This window comes from Peromyscus maniculatus, chromosome 12 (genome assembly GCF_049852395.1).
Source record: "Peromyscus maniculatus bairdii isolate BWxNUB_F1_BW_parent chromosome 12, HU_Pman_BW_mat_3.1, whole genome shotgun sequence".
In the NCBI taxonomy this organism is placed as follows: domain Eukaryota; kingdom Metazoa; phylum Chordata; class Mammalia; order Rodentia; family Cricetidae; genus Peromyscus; species Peromyscus maniculatus.
Genome location: NC_134863.1, coordinates 24,073,699 through 24,095,264, shown reverse-complemented (window position 1 = coordinate 24,095,264; position 21,566 = coordinate 24,073,699). Strand labels below are relative to the sequence as shown.

The 21,566-nt window shown below is 52.0% G+C and overlaps 2 protein-coding genes and 1 long non-coding RNA gene across 3 annotated transcripts; 2 read left to right on the top strand and 1 right to left on the bottom strand.

The window, feature by feature from the left end:
- Window positions 1-377: 377 nt before the first annotated feature.
- On the bottom strand, window positions 378-20,941 carry LOC121821704 (uncharacterized). The gene is made up of 4 exons (XR_013043720.1): window positions 20,853-20,941; window positions 4,260-4,435; window positions 1,337-1,514; window positions 378-521 (listed from the first exon to the last, which is right to left on the bottom strand). It is a non-coding gene; the product is annotated as an uncharacterized LOC121821704 (long non-coding RNA).
- LOC102924201 (uncharacterized) lies at window positions 1,414-7,019 on the top strand. Its single transcript, XM_006974578.4, has 4 exons — window positions 1,414-1,538; window positions 4,828-5,022; window positions 5,568-5,662; window positions 6,552-7,019. The coding sequence occupies exons 1-4, from the start codon at window positions 1,478-1,480 to the stop codon at window positions 6,627-6,629; spliced, it is 429 nt and encodes a 142-aa protein (XP_006974640.2). The 5' UTR covers window positions 1,414-1,477; the 3' UTR covers window positions 6,630-7,019.
- On the top strand, window positions 11,225-17,241 carry LOC143268112 (uncharacterized). Its single transcript, XM_076548779.1, has 3 exons — window positions 11,225-11,325; window positions 11,441-14,003; window positions 14,349-17,241. Exons 1-3 carry the CDS (start codon window positions 11,286-11,288, stop codon window positions 14,713-14,715), a joined length of 2,970 nt encoding a protein of 989 aa, XP_076404894.1. The 5' UTR covers window positions 11,225-11,285; the 3' UTR covers window positions 14,716-17,241.
- Window positions 20,942-21,566: the final 625 nt, after the last annotated feature.

Genomic DNA, 21,566 nt, shown 5'->3' with positions numbered 1-21,566 from the left:
CGTTTGCTCTGTCCCTGTGTTTGCTGCCTCCTGATTGCTGTTGCCACACCCCTGGGCGTGAAAATCGAACGAGGACAGGAAGGAGCCGGAGAGAACACCCTCGGAGGGTAAACAGCTTGCTCTGCAAGCCTGACAACCTGAGTCCGAGCCTCAGGTCCCACGATGGAAGGAGAGAAATGATTCTCAGAACCGCGTGGTGGCATGCATGTGTGTGTGTGTGTGTGTGTGTGTGTGTGTGTGTGTGTGTGTGTGTGCATGCACACACAAAGTAACCATAACTAAAATTAAAATTTAAAAACCATAAATAGAAATGTTAAAGACATAAAAAGGAGAAAGGGAGTACTGTATTAGGTTCTCCAGGGAAACAGAACAGAGAATTTATGTATATTAAAAGGGGATTTATTAGAATGACTCACAGGCTGTGGTCTGGCTAGTCCAACATGGGCTGTCTCCTGATGGAAAGGTCAGGAATATGGTAGTTGTTCCATCCACAAGGCTGGATGCCTCAGCTGGTCTTCACTCTGTGTTGGAACCAGAAAGAAGTGGACTCTAATACCATCGAAGGAATGCCCCAGCAGCAGGATAGATGAGCTTGCCAGAAGGAATGAGGGCAAGCAGACAAAAAAGCAAAAGCATCCTTCTTCCATGGCCTTTTATGTGAGCTGTTACCAGAAGGTGTGGTCCAGATTTAGGGAGGGTCTTCTCACCAGCGGAAGCTAACAGGTTGGGTTAGGAGTGTGTATTTTCTGTCGTGGGTACCCACCATCCCTCTTAAAGTGGATCAGAGATTAAATGTGGCATTCAGAGACTGGTTGGAACCTTCTTGGGCCAAAGATACAACCAGTTTCAAATCCAGTTAGTCATTTTCCAAATGTCCAACAGAGTCAATTCTTTGCATTTTTAAACTATGAGCTAAGGGAAAAACTCTCTATCCCTTAACCTTGAAGTGACTTTCCCTCAGCCCTTTGTGGTTGTGTTAGAATGGCAAGAGCTCTGCCAGGCTGAGGCCCCTGCCAACTCTGCCAGGGAACAGAGATGCCCACTCACGGCTGTGGTTGATAGGACTGCTCTTACTATTTCCCTCATTTTGACTGGGATAGCGATGGACAGGGAGCTGGGGGACCAGCTCTATCACCTCAGTCTTCATGTTAAGCTGTGTGAACCCCAAGTGTCCCTTGTCTTCCCAGGCCTCAGTGTCCTTGTCTGTAAAATGGGAAGGTCAGATACTCTCTGAGGTCCCTGGCAGCTCGGCTTTGGCATTTCTGATTCTTCCCAGAGCTTGGAGTCACAGATATAAAAATGACCTCTGTTTAGGTAAGCTAAGTAGCTGGAATACCTGTGCCACACGGCATCTTTGCCAATTACCAGGTGTCACCTGGCTCCTCCTCTGTGTGCGGACACCTGGCGAGCTCTCTCAAGTGGGTGGCTGTTGAAGCTGGGCCTTGATCGCTGAGGTACTTCTGCTGAGCCTGAAGCCATGTGGCTGGTCTTTCTCCTCCTGCTGTGGCTGGGCCCTGTGATCCCCAAACGAAAGACAGGTAAGGAGCTGGGCTGAGCCCTGTTCCCGAGGAGGTCAAGGAGACCCTGCATTTGTTCTCATCCACCCAGCTGTTCTCTATCATTAGTTTCTGGTGAGATATGCCACCTCTGGAATATGCCACATTCTGTCACTGGCCAGACCATGCCAGATGTAACGTCTCTGTGTGTCCGTCCACATGATGTCTCTGCAGCAAGCTTCATGTCGGGTTGGGGAGACATGGAGTCTTCAGAGGCGGCTGTGGTGTGTACAGTTTTGGTGGAGGGGGTGAGGGATCAGGAGGGATAATAAGTGTGACAAGCCCAGGTCCGGATTAACAGCAGCCTGGCCCATCAGTCATTGACTAAAATGTACCTTGGAAATGCAGCAGGAAATTCAGTAAAGGCGTATTTCCCAGAACTTTTGGAGAAGGCTAGTGGATGTTGTGGGTAGGCAACCTTCTTGAGCATACTTCAAACAGCATGCAAAGGGCCACGCTATAAGATGGGCTTATAAAAAACAACAACAACAACAACAACAAAAACATTTCTGGGTGAGGGTGGGGCTTCAGTTCTGATGAGCATGGCCTGAGTTGGGGGTTGGAGCCAGATCATGGGGGGCCCTGGAGGACTGGGCGGTGCTGCTCAGTACTCCCTTCCACACCCTGTAACACCCTCACCTTCTGTGGAAAACCGCCAAACTTTGCTTTGGAGGGAGCCAAGCCAGCTGCCCCTGAGTTCTTCCCATTTTCAGACAGGGTCTCACTAAGTTACCCAGGCTGGCTTGAGCTCAGTCTGTAGTCCCAGCAACCCTTGAAGGTGAGGTCCTCTTTCCCCAGTCTCCAAGGAGCTGGGATTACTTGCCATCAGTATCTGATGATACCTATGCTTGTTTTGAGACAAGGTCTCTCTCTATAGCTCTGGCTGTCCCAGCACTCACTACATAGACCAGGCTCGAACTCACCAAGACCCACCTGCCTCTGCCTCCTGAGTGCTTGAATTAAAGGCGTGAGCCACCACCCGGTCACTATGTTTGATTTTTTTTTAACTCACTCTTTTTCTCCTTTTTTTCCCCTTCCTTCCTTTAAGATTTTATTCTTATCTATGTGTATGTCTATATGTCTATGTGTGTGGATATACATGTGAGTGAGTGCAGGTGCCCACAGAGGCATGAGACCCCCCTGGATTTGGAGTTACAGTCAGTTTTGAGCTGCTTGATGTGGGAGCTGGGAACCAAATTCAAATTCAAGACCTCTGGAAGAGCAATAAGTGCTCTTAACCACTGAAACATCTCTCTAGACTGCCCACATGCTCTCTCTCTCTCTCTCTCTCTCTCTCTCTCTCTCTCTCTCTCTCTCTCTCTCTCTCTCTCTCTCTCTCTCTCTCGTTCCCATGTGGTCCAAGTCAGTCTTAGACTCAGGCTCTTCTAGCCTCAGCTTCCTGGGTACTAGGATTATAGACGTGTGTCTCACACCCAATCAACCTTTCCATGTCCCCGGTGAGCTACATTTCCAGCTCCTGAACACCATCACAGTAATGAGCTAGTTCTTTAGCAGCCCGGGGAGCCTGGGTTCATTTGTCTTTTTAGTGTATAAAGTATAGAGGTCTCATGATGACATTTTCAAACACATTTCATTTCTGTCGATCATCCCCCCGTCCCCCCCCCCCCATTCCCGGTCTCCCTCCTATGAGTCCCTTCCTCTTCTCACTGTCCCCTGCTTTCCTGTCACAGGTATTTTCCTTCCCATTCATTATTCTCTCTTTCCTCCCCCCTACCCCCACGGTAAACTTTCTCGGTTTCAAGGATAGCACACACACACACACACACACACACACACACACACACACACACACCCGTGCACATACATAATCACTAAAATCTAGGTTCAGCACAGAAGAAAAAAACATGGTGTCAGTCTTTCTGAGTCTGAGATTCTTCACTTAGCTTAGCATTCTCCAGTTCCATCTATTCTCCCAAAAATGTCGTGCATTTTCCTCTACTGTGGCAGGAAGGCTGGGTTCAAGTGTGATCTTGATACGTAAGAACATTTCCTTCTAGTGGATTGGGAAGGGTCGGATGCCCCAAGCTGACGGCATGGCATAGGAAGCAGGGTGTTCAGAGGCTAACAGACTTGGGTGGCACACACAACAGGCACCTGTGTTAGTGACACTCGTGGGTGCAAGGTGGCGGGGAAGCCAGGAAGGGGGAAAGTCAGGCCAGTGCCTCTTCTCCCCGCTTTGGGCCACCTCAGGCATGGCCTTGGGTACATATCCATCCTCCATCTACAGAATGAGAGCCTCTCGATAGATCAGGGACTTTCAGGCGTTTCTGGGCCCAGTCCATAGTTATAACCACGAGTCATCCTGTGACCTAGTTTATTCATACATGTAGTTAAGACAATCTTGAAAGCAACTTCTTCTTGTTATAGATAAGGTATGTAGGCCGATTTAATTCGATTTAACTCAGTTTGGTACCATCCCATCCCACCTCATCCTGTCCTATCCCACTCAAGTAAACATTGGTAACATTGAATTGACCTCTGATTCATAAACAAGGCCAAGCCTAATTTGGATGGCTTCTCCCAATCTTCCCTCTCCAGCTGATTCTTGGTCTTGGATGCCAGACCAGGTACCTGGGAAGAGGGGTGATGATGTCAGAGTGGAAACAGCTCGTCTGCTCCCTGAGCTGTCTGTGAGGTGGGAGCCAAGGCAAGCTCAGAGGCTGCCAGCCCAGCCCCGCTCACCTTGAGACGTCCTAGGCCACCAGGATCCGATCCTTTCATCAGACTCCTATTTTCACAACACCTTCACCGGCCTTGCATCCTTTCAAAGGCCTGCTTCTGTTGAACCTGTCAACGCTGGACGTCCTCAGGTTTATCCTTAAACAAGGCCCTAGGCAGGTGCTACTAACAGGAATCACCTGAGAAGGAGAGAGAAAATAGCATTAAGATATCTGGGGCCCGTTCTCGTGAACCAGACTCTGCGGTAACTTTTCCTCATCCCTCCTACCCACCCACGCTTTGTTTTTTCCACCTCTTAAAAACGATGTGTATTTGTGGGTTACTAAGCAGATAGCCACTGAGTCGAGCAACTTAGGGAAATGATGAGGAAAAGAGTGGCCAAAACTTACTTGTGAGAACGGCGTGGATATCTTCCTCTTACAGCCGTTCCCTTCCAAGCTTCACAGTTTTAGGTCTGTGAGCCATCTTGAATTACCTTTATGTATACGGCGTGAGGCAGGACCCCATTCTCTTGCATGTGTGCATCAGTTGTCCCCACACCCCTGTCTTTTTAATGTCTCTTTTCCCTCAGGCAGTTGTACCCAGCCCCAGCCTCTCTGCTGCCCGGGAACGAATTACCACTGCAAGAGAGGAAGCTGCTATTGTGATGAATTCTGCCGTGCGCTCTCAGACTGCTGCTCAGACCACAGGGCCTTCTGCAACCCTGGTGACCTGCATGCAGGCTCTCTTCCACCCATGGCACAGATGGATGCTGTAACAGACAGAGGCAAGCCTGTCCTTTTGATGGTGGCCGTGATGTGGACTGGTTACGTCCCTGTCCCTGTTAATTCTGTAGTTCTGGAAGTCTATGCATTTCATGCCCAAAGTGTCCGCATATTCCTTTCAGCTTGGCTTCTCCCAGGCACCTTTCTGCCCACTGCTCTCCTCCAAGCCTTTTTTTAGATCCCACGGGGGAGAGTCTGAGCTATTGGTGGTGAGGCCTAGGGTAGGGGGATGTGGAGGGCCACATTGTCTCTTGCTGTGCACATGCCTCTTGGCCTGCTCAGAGACTTCAGAGCAGAAAGGAGCCCGCAGGGAGGTGTCTGGGACGGTGAACAGCAGAGAGGTGTCCAGGATGGTGAACAGCAGGGAGGTGGTGTCCGGGATGGTGAACAGCAGAGAGGTGTCCAGGATGGTGAACAGCAGGGAGGTGGTGTCCAGGATGGTGAACAGCAGGGAGGTGGTGTCCGGGACGGTGAACAGCAGGAAGGTGTCCGGGAGGCTGGGAGGCATGAATGAAGATGCAGACCGGGCTTTCACACTGTGTTTCAGCCACTCACACTCCCAAGGTGGTGCTGCAGTTGGTGCTGAGGATGAGGGGCCCAATCGACTCAGCCAGCAGCACTCAAGATTGGGTGCAAAGCGTGGTGAGTACCTGGGAGGGTCCTCGACTGGGGCTGGGTGGTAACCTGCTCCTGCCTCTCTGGACTTCTAGGCCCCCAAGTAGGGAAGGGGAGGGGAGGGTGGGAGAGGGGAGAGGGGGAAAGGAAGAGAAGAGAGGGGAGGGGAGGGGAAGGGAGGGAAAGGAAGGGAAGGGGAGGGAAGGGTCCTTTGAGTTAGGGCAGAGCGCCCTATTTGAACCTCATATCATTTTCATGTGTCATAAACTTTCCCTTTTTTCTCTACCGCCATTTAAAAATACACAAAACCGGGGGCTGGCGAGATGACTCAGTGGTTAAGAGCAACTGGCTGCTCTTCCAAGGGACCCAGGTTCAAGTCCCAGAACTCACACGACAGCTCACAACTGTGTGTAACTCAAGTTCCAGGGGGATCCATCGGCTTCACACAGACGTACATGCAGGCAAAACAACCATACACATAAGACAAAGATGAATATTTTTTTAAAAAAAGAAAAATGCACAAAACATTCCTAGCTTACAAGCTGTACAGGAACAGGCAGTGTGCCAAATTCACTGACTTGTGTTCTAAACTCTCCTCTGCCCTCCTCTTTCCTTCTGTGCCCTGGCCCCCAAGTGCTCGGCCCAGCACAGAAGGACACACCTCACCGTTATACAAGAGGATGGGGTGGGGGGGTCCTGGCTCCTGTCCTTGCTACCTGGGGGACCCGACTTGGGTCCTCTAGCTGCTGAGCCTGTTTGCTCTTCTGGGTCCTAGAGCCTGCCCGGCTGGGCAGAGGTGGCAAGTCACGGAGAGAGCAAGTATGGAAGGGCATGGTTCTTGCTGGCACAGGAGATGGTTAGAATATGAGACCACGTGTGTCAGCGAGAGAGCGGACCGGCTTTGTTGCTCACTTAGGTTCTGCAGCTCCTCCACAGCAGCGTCCCCAGAAGGCCACTCTCCGTGACGGTGAAGGGAATCAGGAAGGGAGCCTGACTCCTCCTGAGGCTCCTCCCCCAGCCGGGCCAGCAGGACACACGGAACCACCATCACCCACCTGCCGTTGGTTGGGGACATTACGGCTGCCAGTCCAGGGATGTCTGTCTCCCAGCTGCCATCCTGGGAGCCCCCACCCACATTGGCTTAGCCCGGGGAAAACAGAAACCTGGAATTGTTATCAACCCATCTAAAAAAAAAAAGTGCATAGAATTAGCCATTATAGAAACTACAAAACACAGCCGGCTCAGAGTGTTATTCATTGTGTTGACATGATGACATGCATGTACAATTACAATGTGTAGGTGTGTGTAGATGCATATGTGTATTGAAAGGATGATAAATGGCACTGGTTACCTCGCCGCGAAAAGGCCTGGCAGCAGAGCGCTTTATTAGGAGGAAACGGGGGGTGTGGGGGTGTGAGGGTGGGGGTATGTGGGGGGTGTGAGGGTGGGGAGGTTTGGGGGGGAGGAAGAACCAGGCCTGGGAAAGAGCACGTGCGTGTGGAGGTCAGAGAGAAAGATGGGGGTTGGGAGAGAGCAGAGAGAGAGGGTGGGGTCTGTGTCTGGCTTTTTAAGGGCTCCCGGTGAAGCAGACTTATGGAGCTACACCACGCATGCGCTGATTGCGTGACCACACGGCTCGCATGTAGTCGCCCGTGCTCACTGATGACGTAAGACGCAAGACCCTTTGCTTAACTCCTGAACTGCGCATGTGCGGTCTTGTAGCCGGAGTGCGGGCAGAATACTAACGTATATGTAGTACAGTATAACAATGACTTGAAAGTAGAAAATCAGGGAGCTGGGGGTGTCGCTCAGTTGATAGAGTGTTTGCCAAGCATGTGCAAAACCCCACGGTCAGTGCTCAGCACCCCTGAAATCAGGTATGGTGGCACACACCCCTTATCCTAGCACTAGAGATGGAGGAGGTAGAAGCAGGTAGATCAGATGTTCAAGGCTATCCTTGGCTATATAATGAATATAAGGCCAGCCTAGGCTACACTTATGTACACACATCTAAAAAAAAGCAGAAAATAAAAACCCAAACCAGTAACCTTTAGTTAAGTAACCCACCCTCTCTCCCTCATATTCTTTCCTGGGCCACTCAACCTTCTGGATCTCAGCCACAGGGTCATCTTTTACTTCTCTCTGCCAATGGCCTTCTTCTAATGCCATGTCACATCGTCCCATCCTTCCTATTCTAGTCCCGTGGCTACCGTCTAAGGTCAGCGGTTCCTTCCCAGTGCTCTTCTGGCCAGATCGCGTCACCAAAGCTCTGGTGTGTGGCCAGTTTCCTGTCCAGAGGCTGAAAGACCCCCGCTCCATTATGAGGATATGGGGCGTTGGGCCGATGTTATGCCCCCCCAATAACTTGGCCTTAGAAACGCCATTCTGCAGGAATCAGAAAAACAGGAGTTCACAGCTGTGACTAACTAGCCAGCCGGCCTTGGAAGAAAAAGATAACTATGGTCAGCCATCGGGCCTAAGATAGGGGATAATTGGGTCAGCAGCCTTGGGAGTAAGACAGTTGATATTTTATGGCGGGCCCCTGGCCTTGAAGAATAGGCAGCTGGCCTGGGCAAGGCCAAGTCAGCCACACATCAAACTTCTGATAATTAAAGAACGCGACCCCAAGTTCACCCTGGCCCTCTGTAAAACAGCCAATAGGGACCCTGTAACTATGCTTCTCGCTTCTGTAGCCGCGCCTCTGCCCCTGAAATCCCATAAAAAGTCCCCTTTGCCCTCGGTAGGCGCGCAAGTCTTCCGAGAGACTTGGCCCCAGGTACCTGTGCATTTAATAAAGCCTCTTGCTGTTTGCATCTGATCTGTGGTTTCGGTGTGTTTCCCGGGTCCGGGGTCTCTCCCTGAGGGAAGATCTCCCCTGGGGGTCTTTCATTTGGTGGCCCGTACGGGGATTGAGACCCCTCCCTGGGACCACCGACCCACCATCAGGAGGTAAGCCGGCCGGCCTTGGTTTATGTCATCCCTGTCCAGTCTGAGTGTTGTCTGTTTGCCTAAGTGTTGAATGTTGTTTGTTTGTCTCTGCGCCTGCGCCTGATAATCTGTCTCTGTCAGTGGATCTGAAAGAGGGGGCCGACGGGCCTGGACTTCGCCGCTGAACCCTAGGAGACGTCCTAGGGAAATCTGAAATCCTGGAAGGAATTCCACGGGAATCTGTAGTGCCTTCTGAGGCACGGTCTGAAGTGCCTTCTGAGGCACGATCTGAAGTGCCTTCTGAGGCACGGTCTGTAGTGCCCTCTGGGGCACGGTTTTTTGGGGCCACTCACGTATCTGAGGGATACGTTGTGCTGGTTGGAGAAGAGGGGGTTGGACCCTCGCAGTCTCCTTCTGAGGTTTTGCTTTCGGTTTGGAACCGAAGCCGCGCAGCGCGTGTCAGTGTTATTTGTATTGGTTTGTTGTTCCTTGTTTTCTGTTTAACCGTTCTCCTCCTAGAGACAACCATGGGACAGACTGTCACCACCCCCTTGAGCCTCACGCTTAAACACTGGTCAGACGTAAAGATACGAGCCAACAACGAAGGAGTCGTAATCAAGAAGAAAAAATGGATCACTCTTTGCGAGGCCGATTGGGTTAAAATGAATGTAGGATGGCCTCGTCAGGGAACCTTTAACCTTAGTCTTATTTCACAGGTGGAGGGAAAAGTTTTTGCTTCCAGTCCCCAGGGCCACCCGGACCAGGTCCCATACATTGCCATGTGGAGACTCCTGACAACAGAACCTCCCCCATAGGTTAAGCCGTTTCTCTTCCCCTCGGCCCCCCGGCAACAGCAGCGCTCGCCGAATCCCGGGGCCGAGGAAGCCAGATCGGCGGATCCCTCCCGCTCCCTGTTCCTCCCTAACCCCACACCAGCAAGTCTTTTCCTCTCCCCGCAGGCCGCCGCGCCGGCGCAGGCGAGCGCGCGGGCGGGTGCGCAGGCGACTGTGGGAGGTGGGAACGCGCAGGCGGGTGCGCAGGCGACTGTGGGAGGTGGGAACGCGCAGGCGGGTGCGCAGGCGACTGTGGGAGGTGGGAACGCGCAGGCGGGTGCGCAGGCGACTGTGGGAGGTGGGAACGTGCAGGCGGGCGCGCAGGCGGCCGCAGGTTATGGTGCCGGGGATGGGATCGGCGGGAGACTGCTCCCCGACCGGCTCTGGGACGACTGGGGAGCCCCGATTTGGGGAAGGGGGCTCAGGAGGGACGGCGCCACTGATGAGCGCCAAACCACTGCTCCCTCCCGCCTCTCCTTCCTCCTCCCTTTACCCTGTTCTCCCACGAAAGGATTCCCCTAAGGCTCCCGTCCTCCCCCCGGACCCCAATTCACCTCTTATTGACCTCCTCACAGAGGACCCACCACCATACCCAGGGAATCGGGCACCGGAGGGACCGGTGGCCCCTGCAATGGCACCGGAGGGACCGACGGCCCCCCGGAGGCGCCTGAACAGCCTCCAAGGAGAGAGAGGGAAGATGAGATTCCGGCTCCCTCCCCAATTGCCGGTCGCCTACGAGGAAAGCGCGACGAGCCAGCCAAGGAGTCCAGAGCCTTTCCCCTTAGGGAAGGTCCTAACCACCAGCTCCAATACTGGCCGTTTTCAGCGTCTGATCTCTACAACTGGAAACAACATAATCCCCCTTTCTCTAAGGACCCTGTTGCCTTGACTAACCTGATTGAGTCCATTTTAGTGACCCACAAGCCCACTTGGGAAGATTGTCAGCAGTTACTGCAGACCCTCCTGACGGTGGAGGAAAAGCAGCGGGTCTTCCTGGAGGCTCGGAAGCGGGTTCCAGGAGACGATGGAAGACCCACCCAATTGCCTAATATCATTGACGCAGCCTTTCCCCTCACCCGCCCGAACTGGGACTTCGCGACCCCAGAAGGTAGGGAGCACCTACGTCTCTATCGCCAGTTGCTCTTGGCGGGTCTCCGAGGGGCAGCTAGACGCCCTACCAATCTGGCCCAGGTTAGAAATGTAACCCAGGGAAAGGAGGAAACGCCGGCAGCGTTCTTAGAAAGACTTAGAGAGGCATACAGAATGTATACCCCGTACGATCCAGAAGATCCAGGACAGGCGCCGGGTGTCATACTGTCTTTCATCTATCAGTCAAGTCCAGATATAAGGGCCAAGTTACAGAGACTAGAAGGATTGCATTCACTCAGTTTGTCAGATTTATTGAGAGAGGCAGAAAAAGTGTTTAATAAGAGAGAAACTCCTGAAGAGCGGGAAGAGAGATTATGGCAGAGGCAGGAAGAGAGAGATAAAAAGCGTCATAGGGAAATAACTAAAGTCCTGGCCACTGTAGTATCTCAGGGACAGGTCAGCGAGGGAGTTAGGAAGAGAGATCAGAGAAAGCCACCACTGGACAAAGACCAGTGTGCTTACTGTAGAGAGAGAGGACATTGGGCTCGTGACTGCCCAAAGAAGCCTCAAGAGTCTCGGAAGCCTAAGTCAAGGGCCACGGACCTCCTCAATCTGGAGGATTAGGGAGGTCAAGGCCAGGAGCCCCCCCCTGAGCCTAGGATAACTCTCAAGATTGGGGGGCAGCCAGTGACCTTCCTGATGGACACCGGGGCTCAACATTCAGTCCTGACCCACACCGGGGGCTCTCTCAGTGACCGCACAGCTTTGGTCCAGGGGGCCACAGGTAGCAGGAGATATCGATGGACCACCGAGAGAAAGGTTCAGCTGGCATCTGGACAGGTAACCCACTCTTTTTTGCATATACCTGACTGCCCTCACCCATTATTGGGCCGAGACCTGTTGACTAAGCTCAAGGCTCAGATCTATTTTTATGATAAGGGGTCGACTGTTACAGGACCCAAAGGGACCCCCCTACAAGTCCTAACCCTAAAACTGGAAGAGGAATACCGCCTGTTTGAATCTGAGCCCTCTAAGGAGCCACCACAAGAAATGCAGGACTGGTTGAGGGAATTTCCCTCGGCATGGGCAGAGACTGGCGGCTTGGGGCTGGCTCGCGACCAACCCCCACTTGTTATTCAGTTAAAAGCTTCCGCCACTCCCGTTTCAATCAAACAGTATCCTATGTCCCGGGAAGCCCACGAGGGCATTAAACCGCACATCCGGAGGCTTTTGGACCAGGGAGTACTTATGCCCTGTCGATCACCTTGGAATACCCCCCTCCTGCCTGTAAAGAAACCTGGGACAGGGGATTATAGACCGGTTCAAGACCTGAGGGAGGTTAATAAACGGGTTGAAGATATACACCCCACGGTGCCAAACCCTTACAACCTCCTCAGCACTCTTCCGCCAACCCACGTTTGGTATACGATACTGGACTTGAAGGATGCCTTCTTCTGTTTGAGATTGCACCCCCAGAGCCAACTACTGTTCGCTTTTGAATGGAGAGACCCAGAGATGGGACTTTCAGGACAGTTGACCTGGACTCGGCTCCCCCAGGGGTTTAAAAACAGCCCGACTCTTTTTGATGAAGCCTTACACTCAGACTTAGCCGAATTCCGGGTTGAACACCCGGCCTTAATCTTGCTCCAATATGTGGACGACCTCCTCCTAGCAGCCAGAACCCAGGCTGAATGTCAGAGGGGCACTCGGGCCCTTTTGGCTAAACTGGGACAGAAGGGCTATCGGGCTTCGGCTAAGAAGGCTCAGATTTGCCAAAGCAAAGTCATTTACTTGGGTTATGCCCTAGAGGGAGGACAGAGATGGCTCACGAGAGCACGGAAAGAGGCCATACTCTCCATACCCCCTCCAAGGAACCCCCGCCAGGTGCGGGAGTTCCTAGGTACAGCCGGCTACTGCCGCCTCTGGATCCCGGGTTTTGCTGAAATGGCTGCCCCCCTGTATCCTCTCACCAAGCCTGGGACCATGTTCCACTGGGGAGAGGAGCAGCAACAGGCCTTTCAACGAATTAAGAACATCTTACTTGAGTCACCAGCCCTTGGCCTGCCAGATCTGACCAAGCCTTTTGAACTGTTCGTGGACGAGAACTCAGGCTTTGCAAAAGGGGTACTGGTACAGAGATTGGGGCCATGGAAGAGACCTGTAGCTTATTTATCCAAGAAATTAGACTCGGTAGCTGCAGGATGGCCCCCTTGTCTGCGCATGGTAGCCGCCATTGCTGTTTTGCTCAAGGATGCAGGGAAACTGACTTTGGGACAGCCATTAACTGTGTTATCCTCTCATGCGGTGGAAGCTCTGGTCCGGCAGCCCCCAGACAGGTGGCTCTCAAATTCCAGGATGACCCACTACCAGGCTCTGTTGCTAGACACAGACCGAGTGGTGTTCGGACCAGTTGTCTCCCTCAACCCCGCAACCCTGCTGCCCTTGCCAGACCCATCCGAGGAGCACGATTGCCTCCAGATTCTGGCGGAGGTCCATGGCACCCGCTCTGACCTAACAGATCAACCGCTGTCGAAACCAGATTTTATCTGGTTCACGGATGGGAGCAGCTTCTACCAAGAAGGAGAACGGAGGGCCGGAGCAGCTGTTACCACCGAATCAGAGGTAGTTTGGGCCTCACCGCTGCCGCCTGGAACATCGGCCCAAAGAGCAGAGCTGATCGCTCTGACCCAGGCCCTCCGGATGGCGGAAGGTAAGAGACTCATGGTTTATACTGACAGCAGATATGCCTTCGCCACTGCTCATGTACATGGAGAAATCTACAGAAGAAGAGGCCTCTTGACCTCGGAGGGTAAGGAAATTAAAAACAAAAAAGAAATTTTAAAACTCTTAAAGGCATTGTTCCTCCCGCATCAGCTCAGCATCATACATTGTCCGGGGCACCAAAAAGATGACTCTGTCGTAGCACGGGGAAATCGGCTGGCTGATCTAACAGCCCGGACAGTCGCCTTACAATCCCCAAGGGGCGACCAGCTGTTGGTCTTGCAGGACCAACAGCCAAGTAGAGACCCCATGTCTTACAGCCCGGAGGACCAGGAATTAGCGAAGAAAATGGGGGCGAAATGGAGCCCCGAGCGACAAGCTTATATAATGGATAACAAATTAGTTATGCCAACCTCCCATACCAAATACATGCTCAAGTTCCTCCACGCGTTAACCCATCTGAGCAAAAACAAGATGAGGGCCCTTCTGGCTGATGAGACTTCGGGCACTGTATTATTGAATCAGGAACAGGTCCTCCAACAGGTGACTTCCAGCTGCCCTGCCTGTGCCCAAGTTAATCCAGGAAAAGCCCATCTGAGCAGAGGGAGCCGCCTGCGAGGTCACCGCCCAGGAGTCCAGTGGGAACTTGACTTCACCGAGGTAAAACCCGGACTATATGGATATAAATACCTTCTGATTTTTGTAGACACATTTTCAGGGTGGATGGAGATCTTCCCTACCAAGAAGGAGACCACTAACGTGGTAACCAAGAAGCTCCTGGAAGAAATTTTTCCCAGGTATGGAATGCCCCAGATATTGGGGTCAGACAATGGGCCCGCCTTTGTCTCCCAGGTAAGTCAGAAGGTGGCCAGGCTACTGGGGATTGATTGGAAACTTCATTGTGCATACCGCCCCCAGAGCTCAGGGCAGGTAGAACGTGCAAATAGAACCATCAAGGAGACTTTAACCAAATTAACGCTTGCAACTGGCACTAGAGATTGGGTGCTCCTACTCCCCCTAGCCCTTTACCGAGCCCGGAATACTCCTGGGCCTCATGGCCTAACCCCGTTCGAGATTATGTATGGAGCTCCCCCACCAATTGTAAATTTCCTTCACCCTGACATTTCCTCTTTTGCCACTAGCCCTACCCTAGAGGCACACCTCCAAGCCCTCCAGCTGGTGCAAAAGACGGTGTGGAAACCCCTGGCGGATGCCTACCGGGAGCAACTGAATCGCCCGGTGGTGCCTCATCCATTCAAGATTGGGGACTCTGTCTGGGTCCGACGCCATCAATCCAAGAACCTAGAGCCGAGGTGGAAAGGACCCTACACCGTCCTGTTAACTACTCCCACCGCACTCAAGGTTGACGGGATAGCGGCTTGGGTCCACGCGTCACATGTGAAGGCTGCCAAGGAACCCGACGAAGCTGAGAACACCGAGACATCAACATGGAAAGTTCAACGCTCTTCGAACCCACTCAAGATAAGACTCACTCGGGGGTCCCCTTGATCCCCCTAATAGTCCTCCTCCTGACATTAGGAGGGGCATCACCAGAGAGCCCCCACCTGGTTAAGAAAATTACCTGGCAGGTCATCTCACAAACTGGGGAGACAGTCTGGCAAACGACCGCCCTTCACACCCCCTTTACATGGTGGCCTAACTTGCATCCAGATCTCTGCCAATTAGCAGCGGGGTCAGAGGACTGGGACATCCCTACCACTGACCCCATGAACCCCAGAGCACCAGACGTCTGTCAGGACGGTAAGGGAACTTGCAAATGTAATGACGGAAAATACGGATGTGGTCACCCTGAAGCCAGGGCAGCCCTGTCACAACTACCCTTCTACGTCTGCCCCCGGGATGGTAGGGACAAAAAGATGATTAGCCAATGTGGGGGTTATGAAAGTTACTTCTGTAAAACATGGGGATGTGAAACAACTGGGAATACCTATTGGAAGCCTTCATCCACTTGGGACCTCATTAGGGTAAAAAGAGCTACCCAAGAAAAAAGCCACTCGTGGCGTCCCCTTACCCAAGGACATTGTTGGGGAACTGTCACGTCAGGAAGAGATAACACTTACTGGAAGGGGGAGGGTCCCTGTGTAAATTTCACATGCAACCCCCTGAATATATCTTTCACTCAGAAGGGAAGGGAGACCACACAAGACTGGATTAAAGGTAAAACATGGGGACTTAGACTTTACATGACAAGACGGGACCAGGGAGTTGTGTTTACGATTAAGCTTAAAATCACGGAGCTCTCCACCTTTATAGGTCCCAACCAGGTTCTCTCTGACCAAAAGCGTCCCTCTTTCCCCGCTATTCGCCCAAGCACGGCTCCGAATGTCGCTGTAACCCCAGCCATCCTCCAGCCACCCAGACCAGGTACGGGAGACCGGCTATTGAATCTTATAGAGGGCGCTTACTCAGCCCTCAATGTTACCAACCCAAATCGGACTCAGGAGTGCTGGTTATGCCTAGTTTCCGCACCTCCCTATTATGAGGGGGTGGCCGTAGTCGGAAGCTTCACCAACTCTTCTTCACCCCCACCAGGATGTGCCTCGACACCTCAGCATAAGCTCACAATCTCCGAGGTGTCAGGACAAGGACTATGTCTGGGGACCGTACCCTATACCCATCAACACCTGTGTAATCACACCCAGGTACTTGTCCCAGGACCCCATTATCTCGTGGCTCCCAGCGGAACTTACTGGGCCTGTAGCACTGGACTTACACCATGCCTCTCTCCCTCAATACTAGCTAACATGGCCGATTATTGTGTACTAATAGAATTGTACCCCAGGATAATCTACCATACACCTGAAGATATCTATGCTCGATATGAAACAGGGGTCCCCCGTATAAAAAGAGAGCCAGTCTCGCTAACCCTGGCCCTAATACTAGATGGATTAACTGTGGGAGGAATCGCCACCGGAATAGGCACAGGTACCACTGCCCTCATGGAAACCAACCAGTTCAGACAACTCCAGGTTGCCATGCATACTGATATCCAGGCACTGGAGGAATCCGTGAGTGCCTTGGAAAAGTCACTCACCTCCCTGTCTGAGGTAGTTCTGCAGAACCGGAGGGGATTAGACCTCCTCTTCCTGCAGGAAGGGGGCTTATGTGCTGCCCTCAGAGAAGAATGTTGCTTCTATGCGGATCATACTGGGATGGTAAGAGATAGCATGGCCAAATTAAGAAAGAGATTAGAACAAAGACAAAAACTTTTTAAAGAACAACAGGGATGGTTTGAAGGATGGTTCGAAAGGTCTCCCTGGCTCACCACCCTCGTCTCCACCCTTATAGGGCCCCTTCTGATTTTATTGCTCCTTCTGACACTTGGGCCCTGCATCCTAAACAGACTTGTCCAATTTATCAGGGAACGTGTTTCTATTGTTCAGACCTTGGTATTGACCCAACAATACCAACAACTCAGCCAGGTGGAATTGGAGCCACATCCCTATTCTTCCCCATGAATGAAAGATTTCATTTGGTACAAAAGAAAATGGGGGAATGAAAGACCCCCGCTCCATTATGAGGATATGGGGCGTTGGGCCGATGTTATGCCCCCCCAATAACTTGGCCTTAGAAACGCCATTCTGCAGGAATCAGAAAAACAGGAGTTCACAGCTGTGACTAACTAGCCAGCCGGCCTTGGAAGAAAAAGATAACTATGGTCAGCCATCGGGCCTAAGATAGGGGATAATTGGGTCAGCAGCCTTGGGAGTAAGACAGTTGATATTTTATGGCGGGCCCCTGGCCTTGAAGAATAGGCAGCTGGCCTGGGCAAGGCCAAGTCAGCCACACATCAAACTTCTGATAATTAAAGAACGCGACCCCAAGTTCACCCTGGCCCTCTGTAAAACAGCCAATAGGGACCCTGTAACTATGCTTCTCGCTTCTGTAGCCGCGCCTCTGCCCCTGAAATCCCATAAAAAGTCCCCTTTGCCCTCGGTAGGCGCGCAAGTCTTCCGAGAGACTTGGCCCCAGGTACCTGTGCATTTAATAAAGCCTCTTGCTGTTTGCATCTGATCTGTGGTTTCGGTGTGTTTCCCGGGTCCGGGGTCTCTCCCTGAGGGAAGATCTCCCCTGGGGGTCTTTCAAGGCCATCCGTGGGTTTCCATCCTCTACACGACAATGGCGAAAGTCCTGGGCCTGGCCTGCCACAACCCAGCTCAGTACACAGTTCCAGCTTGATCCCTTGCTAATCCCCTTCACTGCTCTGGGTTGCAGCCGGACAGAATCACCCATTCTCCCCGCCCACGCCTCGCTCTAGGCCTCTGCTAAGCTGAACATGGTTTCTGGGCAACTGATTGCAGCAAGGATCCCCGTTGGCGTAGAGCCCAGCTCTTGGCTAATGGTTTTGCGTTGGATTGGTTTCTCCGAGTGATTTATTTAGGAACATAACCCCAAGGATTAGGGTGAGGAAAGTGAAACAGGACTGAAGGGAGGGCCGGGACAGAGACCTGCCCTCCAGTCTGCTCTACTAACTCTGGTTACTTCACCTGTGGGATCTTCTAAGAGGCCTTGGGAAACCTGTCTGAAAGGCATCTATCTGGTGACAGATCAGTATGCCTGTCCCCTTCCCCATGGGTTACAGGTTGGCCTCTGGAGTCCTGGAAATAAATATTCAAAACATGCAATGAATAACAAATTTACACGGACTAGTGAAAAACTGGAATCGACCCAAACCCAAACATCCATCAAGAAGAAAATGGCCAGAGAATCATTACCATGGTGGATTATTACCATGGAGAACCACCCACCATCAAAAGGACAAAGCGTGGCAATACATGAGCGCTCCCATGAGACTTGCAGACATAATGTTAAATGGAAGAAGCCAGGTACTGAAAAGTGGGTGTACAGTCCTGTTTCCATGTGGTTCAGAACCAGAACCCCTCTATGGTGGCAGGGGGAGGCAAATGCTTACAGCTGGCAGGAGAATCCTGATGGAAGAGGCTGTATGTTATTATTTTGTGTGGATCCAAAGGCCTCATGCATGCTAGGCGAGCTCTCTGCCACTGAGCTGTACCCTCAACTCAGTTTTCAACGTTTACTTTAAGGCAAGGTCTTACTAAGCTTCCCAGGCAGGCATTTAACTCACGCTAGTCCAGACCAATCTTGAATTTGCAATCCTCATGTGCCAGCTTCCAGAGAGGTTCCTTGCACACTGTCTGTCCTTGCGCAACATGCAGAACTTGTGGGATCCTCTCAGAACCCCACAGATGGTATGACGAAGATGTGTGTGTAGATGCGTGTGCACGTGTACGAACATTCATTTGGAGGCCAGAGGACAATCTCGGGTGGCGTCTTCAGGGACACACACCGTCTACTTCCTTTGAGACAGGATCTCTCGTTGGCCTGGAGTTCACCCATTAGGCTAGCCTGGCTGTCCAGTCAGTTCCAAGGATCCGTCTGTCTTTGTCTCCTCTGCTCTGGGATTGCAAAGCACATATCACCACACCGGCCGTTTTCCTGTGGGTCCTGGAGATCAGGCTTCAGCCCCCCTCATCTTGGAGGCAAGTATTCCACCTACCAAGCCATCTCCCTAGTCCTGCATGAAGGGTTTTTTTTTTTTAAGTGAAAATGTTGGGGGTCGGACAATATCATATCCTAACCTACCTGGTTAAAACAGAGCCCCTTAAAAAAACACAGCGTTAGCACAATTTCCTGCTATTCTGTCTGCCTTGGAGACAGACTGTCTGTCCATCCCGTGAGCATAACGAAGCTCACAGCTGCTTTCACCGTTTTCCCATTGCAGCCCAAAGCTTCGTGCCCTTTGCTAAGTTTGGTATATAAACATTTTGCTCTGGCTGTTCAGTGAGCTGCTTATAATGAGCACACCCAAGTGCGCTTGTAATTAAAGTCTGATCCTTTCTTAGGTGATATGCAAGCCCCAACTCCGAGACCCAAGTTGGGAGAAGGAGAAGGTACCTACACAGGAAACCCAGACCAACTCAGCTGTGGCCTGTGGAGCTAAGGATCAGCTCCATGTCTGGCACACAGATAGCTTTGCATTTCCAGGACATTTTATGCTGAGTCAGTTAGGCCCTTGTCCCAAGTCAGAATCGCCCCCACAATATGCCCTGGTTTTGTGGGGGACAGAGGATGGGGGAGCAGAACCTAAATGGTGCCGATGGCCCTGGATCCTTCCTGATGTCCAGGATGAGTCTGCACTGGTCCCTGACTCCACTGTGACATCTCACAGTGATCAAGTCGGATTGATCTCTGGTGCTACTTTCAAAACACGTCCCAGAGAGCTTTCACAGGCCTTCCTTTCCCAGCATCCCGCGTCATGCCTACGCTGGGGCGAAAGCCACCTAACTCCTAGTCCTCACGCTGTTCTCAACCCAGCTGCCAGGGTTCCCACTGCCTGGCTTTCTAAAACCCGACTTAGGACCCAACACTCGGCTCAGAGCTCTCTTGCTTGCCAAGTTATGAGTGACAGGGTGCCATTGTCTGAGACAAGGTTCCCGAGCGAGGCCAGCAGACCAAATGGAGTCACTTTAGTTTCACATCCCTGAAGCTACGTTATCTGAACTTAGAAATCAGAAGAGGTCAATTGCCCGCTTTTGAGAACAGGTGAGGAAATTCCTTCGGTTTAACTCTTACCAAAAAAACCAAAACAAAACAAACTAAGAAAAAGAGGCCTGATATTAACCAGTGATTAATTCATGTCTATTTCCCTGTTCACACCTTACCGGGAAAGTAGCTTTGAAGTCACCAAGTCTCTATTTGTTTTCCTTTTTCCTTTTTCTTGCAGTGCTGGGGGTGACCCCCATCCAGCCCCTGTCCCCCCACTTTTTTGTGCTCATCTGTTCTTTATTGCTCTTTGTCAGCTCGGCTCACCAGAAGGAAAGCTCATCCTGTTTTGTGGAACGAAGCCACGGAAACTCTGTTGTAATTTGTATTTTGATAGAGGAAAGCCTCGGCCAGCCAGGAGATCCCCATTACCCTCCCCGGCCGTTCTGCCGTCCCCACGGCCACGTCTTCAACTCCTGTGACTCCAGTGGCTCCTTGGTGCCCACAAACCTTCCCGCTTTGACCTCTCTCTAGCTGTTCCTACCGCCTCTCCTCACTTGTTCAGTACGGCAACCTGCACACACACACACACACACACACACACACACACACACACACACACACACACACATCCTGCAAACACCCCGGTGCTCTCCATTGCTCACAAATCCACCTACTGCGGCAGCAATATTTGTTGCTCACCCTCTTCAGGAGTTAGCTCCCGAGGGCAGGCTCTGTCTGTTTTCCTCTATGATAATGTTATCTCAAGAGCGGAGAGCAATGTCTGGCATCTGGAAGCTTCTGCTCGCTAAGGTCGTGTGACACTTGTGCCCACTCAGGGTGAGCGCTGAGCTGGGCTGCAGAGATGGTCCAAGACCTTTCTAGTGAAGTCTGTGATGGCCCTCGGAGGCACCAGCCATCAGCCCAGGCTTGCAAGTGACCCTGGATCCAGAAGAAACCGAAGATCTTCTTAGGGGTTTGTTTGTTTTTTTCTCTTTATGCACAAGTATGCAGAGCGGTTGACGGTTTCAAGTGAAAAGGAAACGGAGTGGGGGAATTCCTTGTTGGGGTGAAAAATCTACTTGTCAGTAGATTAAGCTCAGAGGCAGGGAGGGACCTACCTGCTCCTGGAATGAGGAAGCCCCTGGCCCAGCAGGGGTGCGGCAGGAGAGCGGAGGAGTGTCTTCCTGCTGTGTTCCCTCCATCGACTCTGGCTAAGGAGTTTCACATGGGGTCATGGCGACTGGCGAGGTCTCCCGAAGTCCAGGTCACTACAGTGACGACCTGCTCCTCTCTCCGCCTGCTTAAAGGGTGGAGAGCTGAGTTTAAGTGGGGAAATGGAAGAGGCTGCACCGTGTTCCTGGGACTGGTTCCAAGATGCTCAACTCCACGTGGCAAGTTGCTCCACACAGAAGCCATCAGCACCTTCCGAAGAGGTCGACACATGCCTTCTAATCCTTCCTCCTAGGTCTCACAGCCTGTCACCTCAGTGTGGAGCACAGCTCTAGACGACAGTGGCCCATATCCAGCAGCAAATCCTGGACTGCCTCAGGGCTCTTCTTGACCAAGGCCCAGAGTGGGCAAGCTCCTTGTCTAAGATCACACAGTTTCTTACCCACCATGAAGGGCAGAGCTGGAAACAGGACAGATATTTTGATACAGTTTTAAACTTCTTTCTAGTTCCTACTTTTGTGATTCTGTGACACCCACCACTTCCGCTCCGTCTGCTCCGTCCCAGGCTACTTTCATCCAAAAGCACTTACTTAAAATTCTCAAGGAACCTTGTTTGGCCACAGGTGTGGCCACAGGAGCCCTTGGCCTTGGTCCTTGAGGGA

What these genes read in the sequence shown, in the direction of transcription:
- LOC102924201 (XM_006974578.4), top strand. Translation starts at nt 1,478, where the DNA reads ATGTGGCTGGTCTTTCTCCTCCTGCTGTGGCTGGGCCCTGTGATCCCC. An exon ending in GATCCCCAAACGAAAGACAG is followed by an intron (nt 1,539 to 4,827) that starts GTAAGGAGCTGG and finishes CTTTTCCCTCAG; the next exon opens with GCAGTTGTACCCAGCCCCAG. An exon ending in AAGATTGGGTGCAAAGCGTG is followed by an intron (nt 5,663 to 6,551) that starts GTGAGTACCTGG and finishes TTGCTCACTTAG; the next exon opens with GTTCTGCAGCTCCTCCACAG.
- LOC143268112 (XM_076548779.1), top strand. Translation starts at nt 11,286, where the DNA reads ATGGACCACCGAGAGAAAGGTTCAGCTGGCATCTGGACAG. An exon ending in TTCAGCTGGCATCTGGACAG is followed by an intron (nt 11,326 to 11,440) that starts GTAACCCACTCT and finishes CGACTGTTACAG; the next exon opens with GACCCAAAGGGACCCCCCTA. An exon ending in CTGGAAGAAATTTTTCCCAG is followed by an intron (nt 14,004 to 14,348) that starts GTATGGAATGCC and finishes TTTTGCCACTAG; the next exon opens with CCCTACCCTAGAGGCACACC.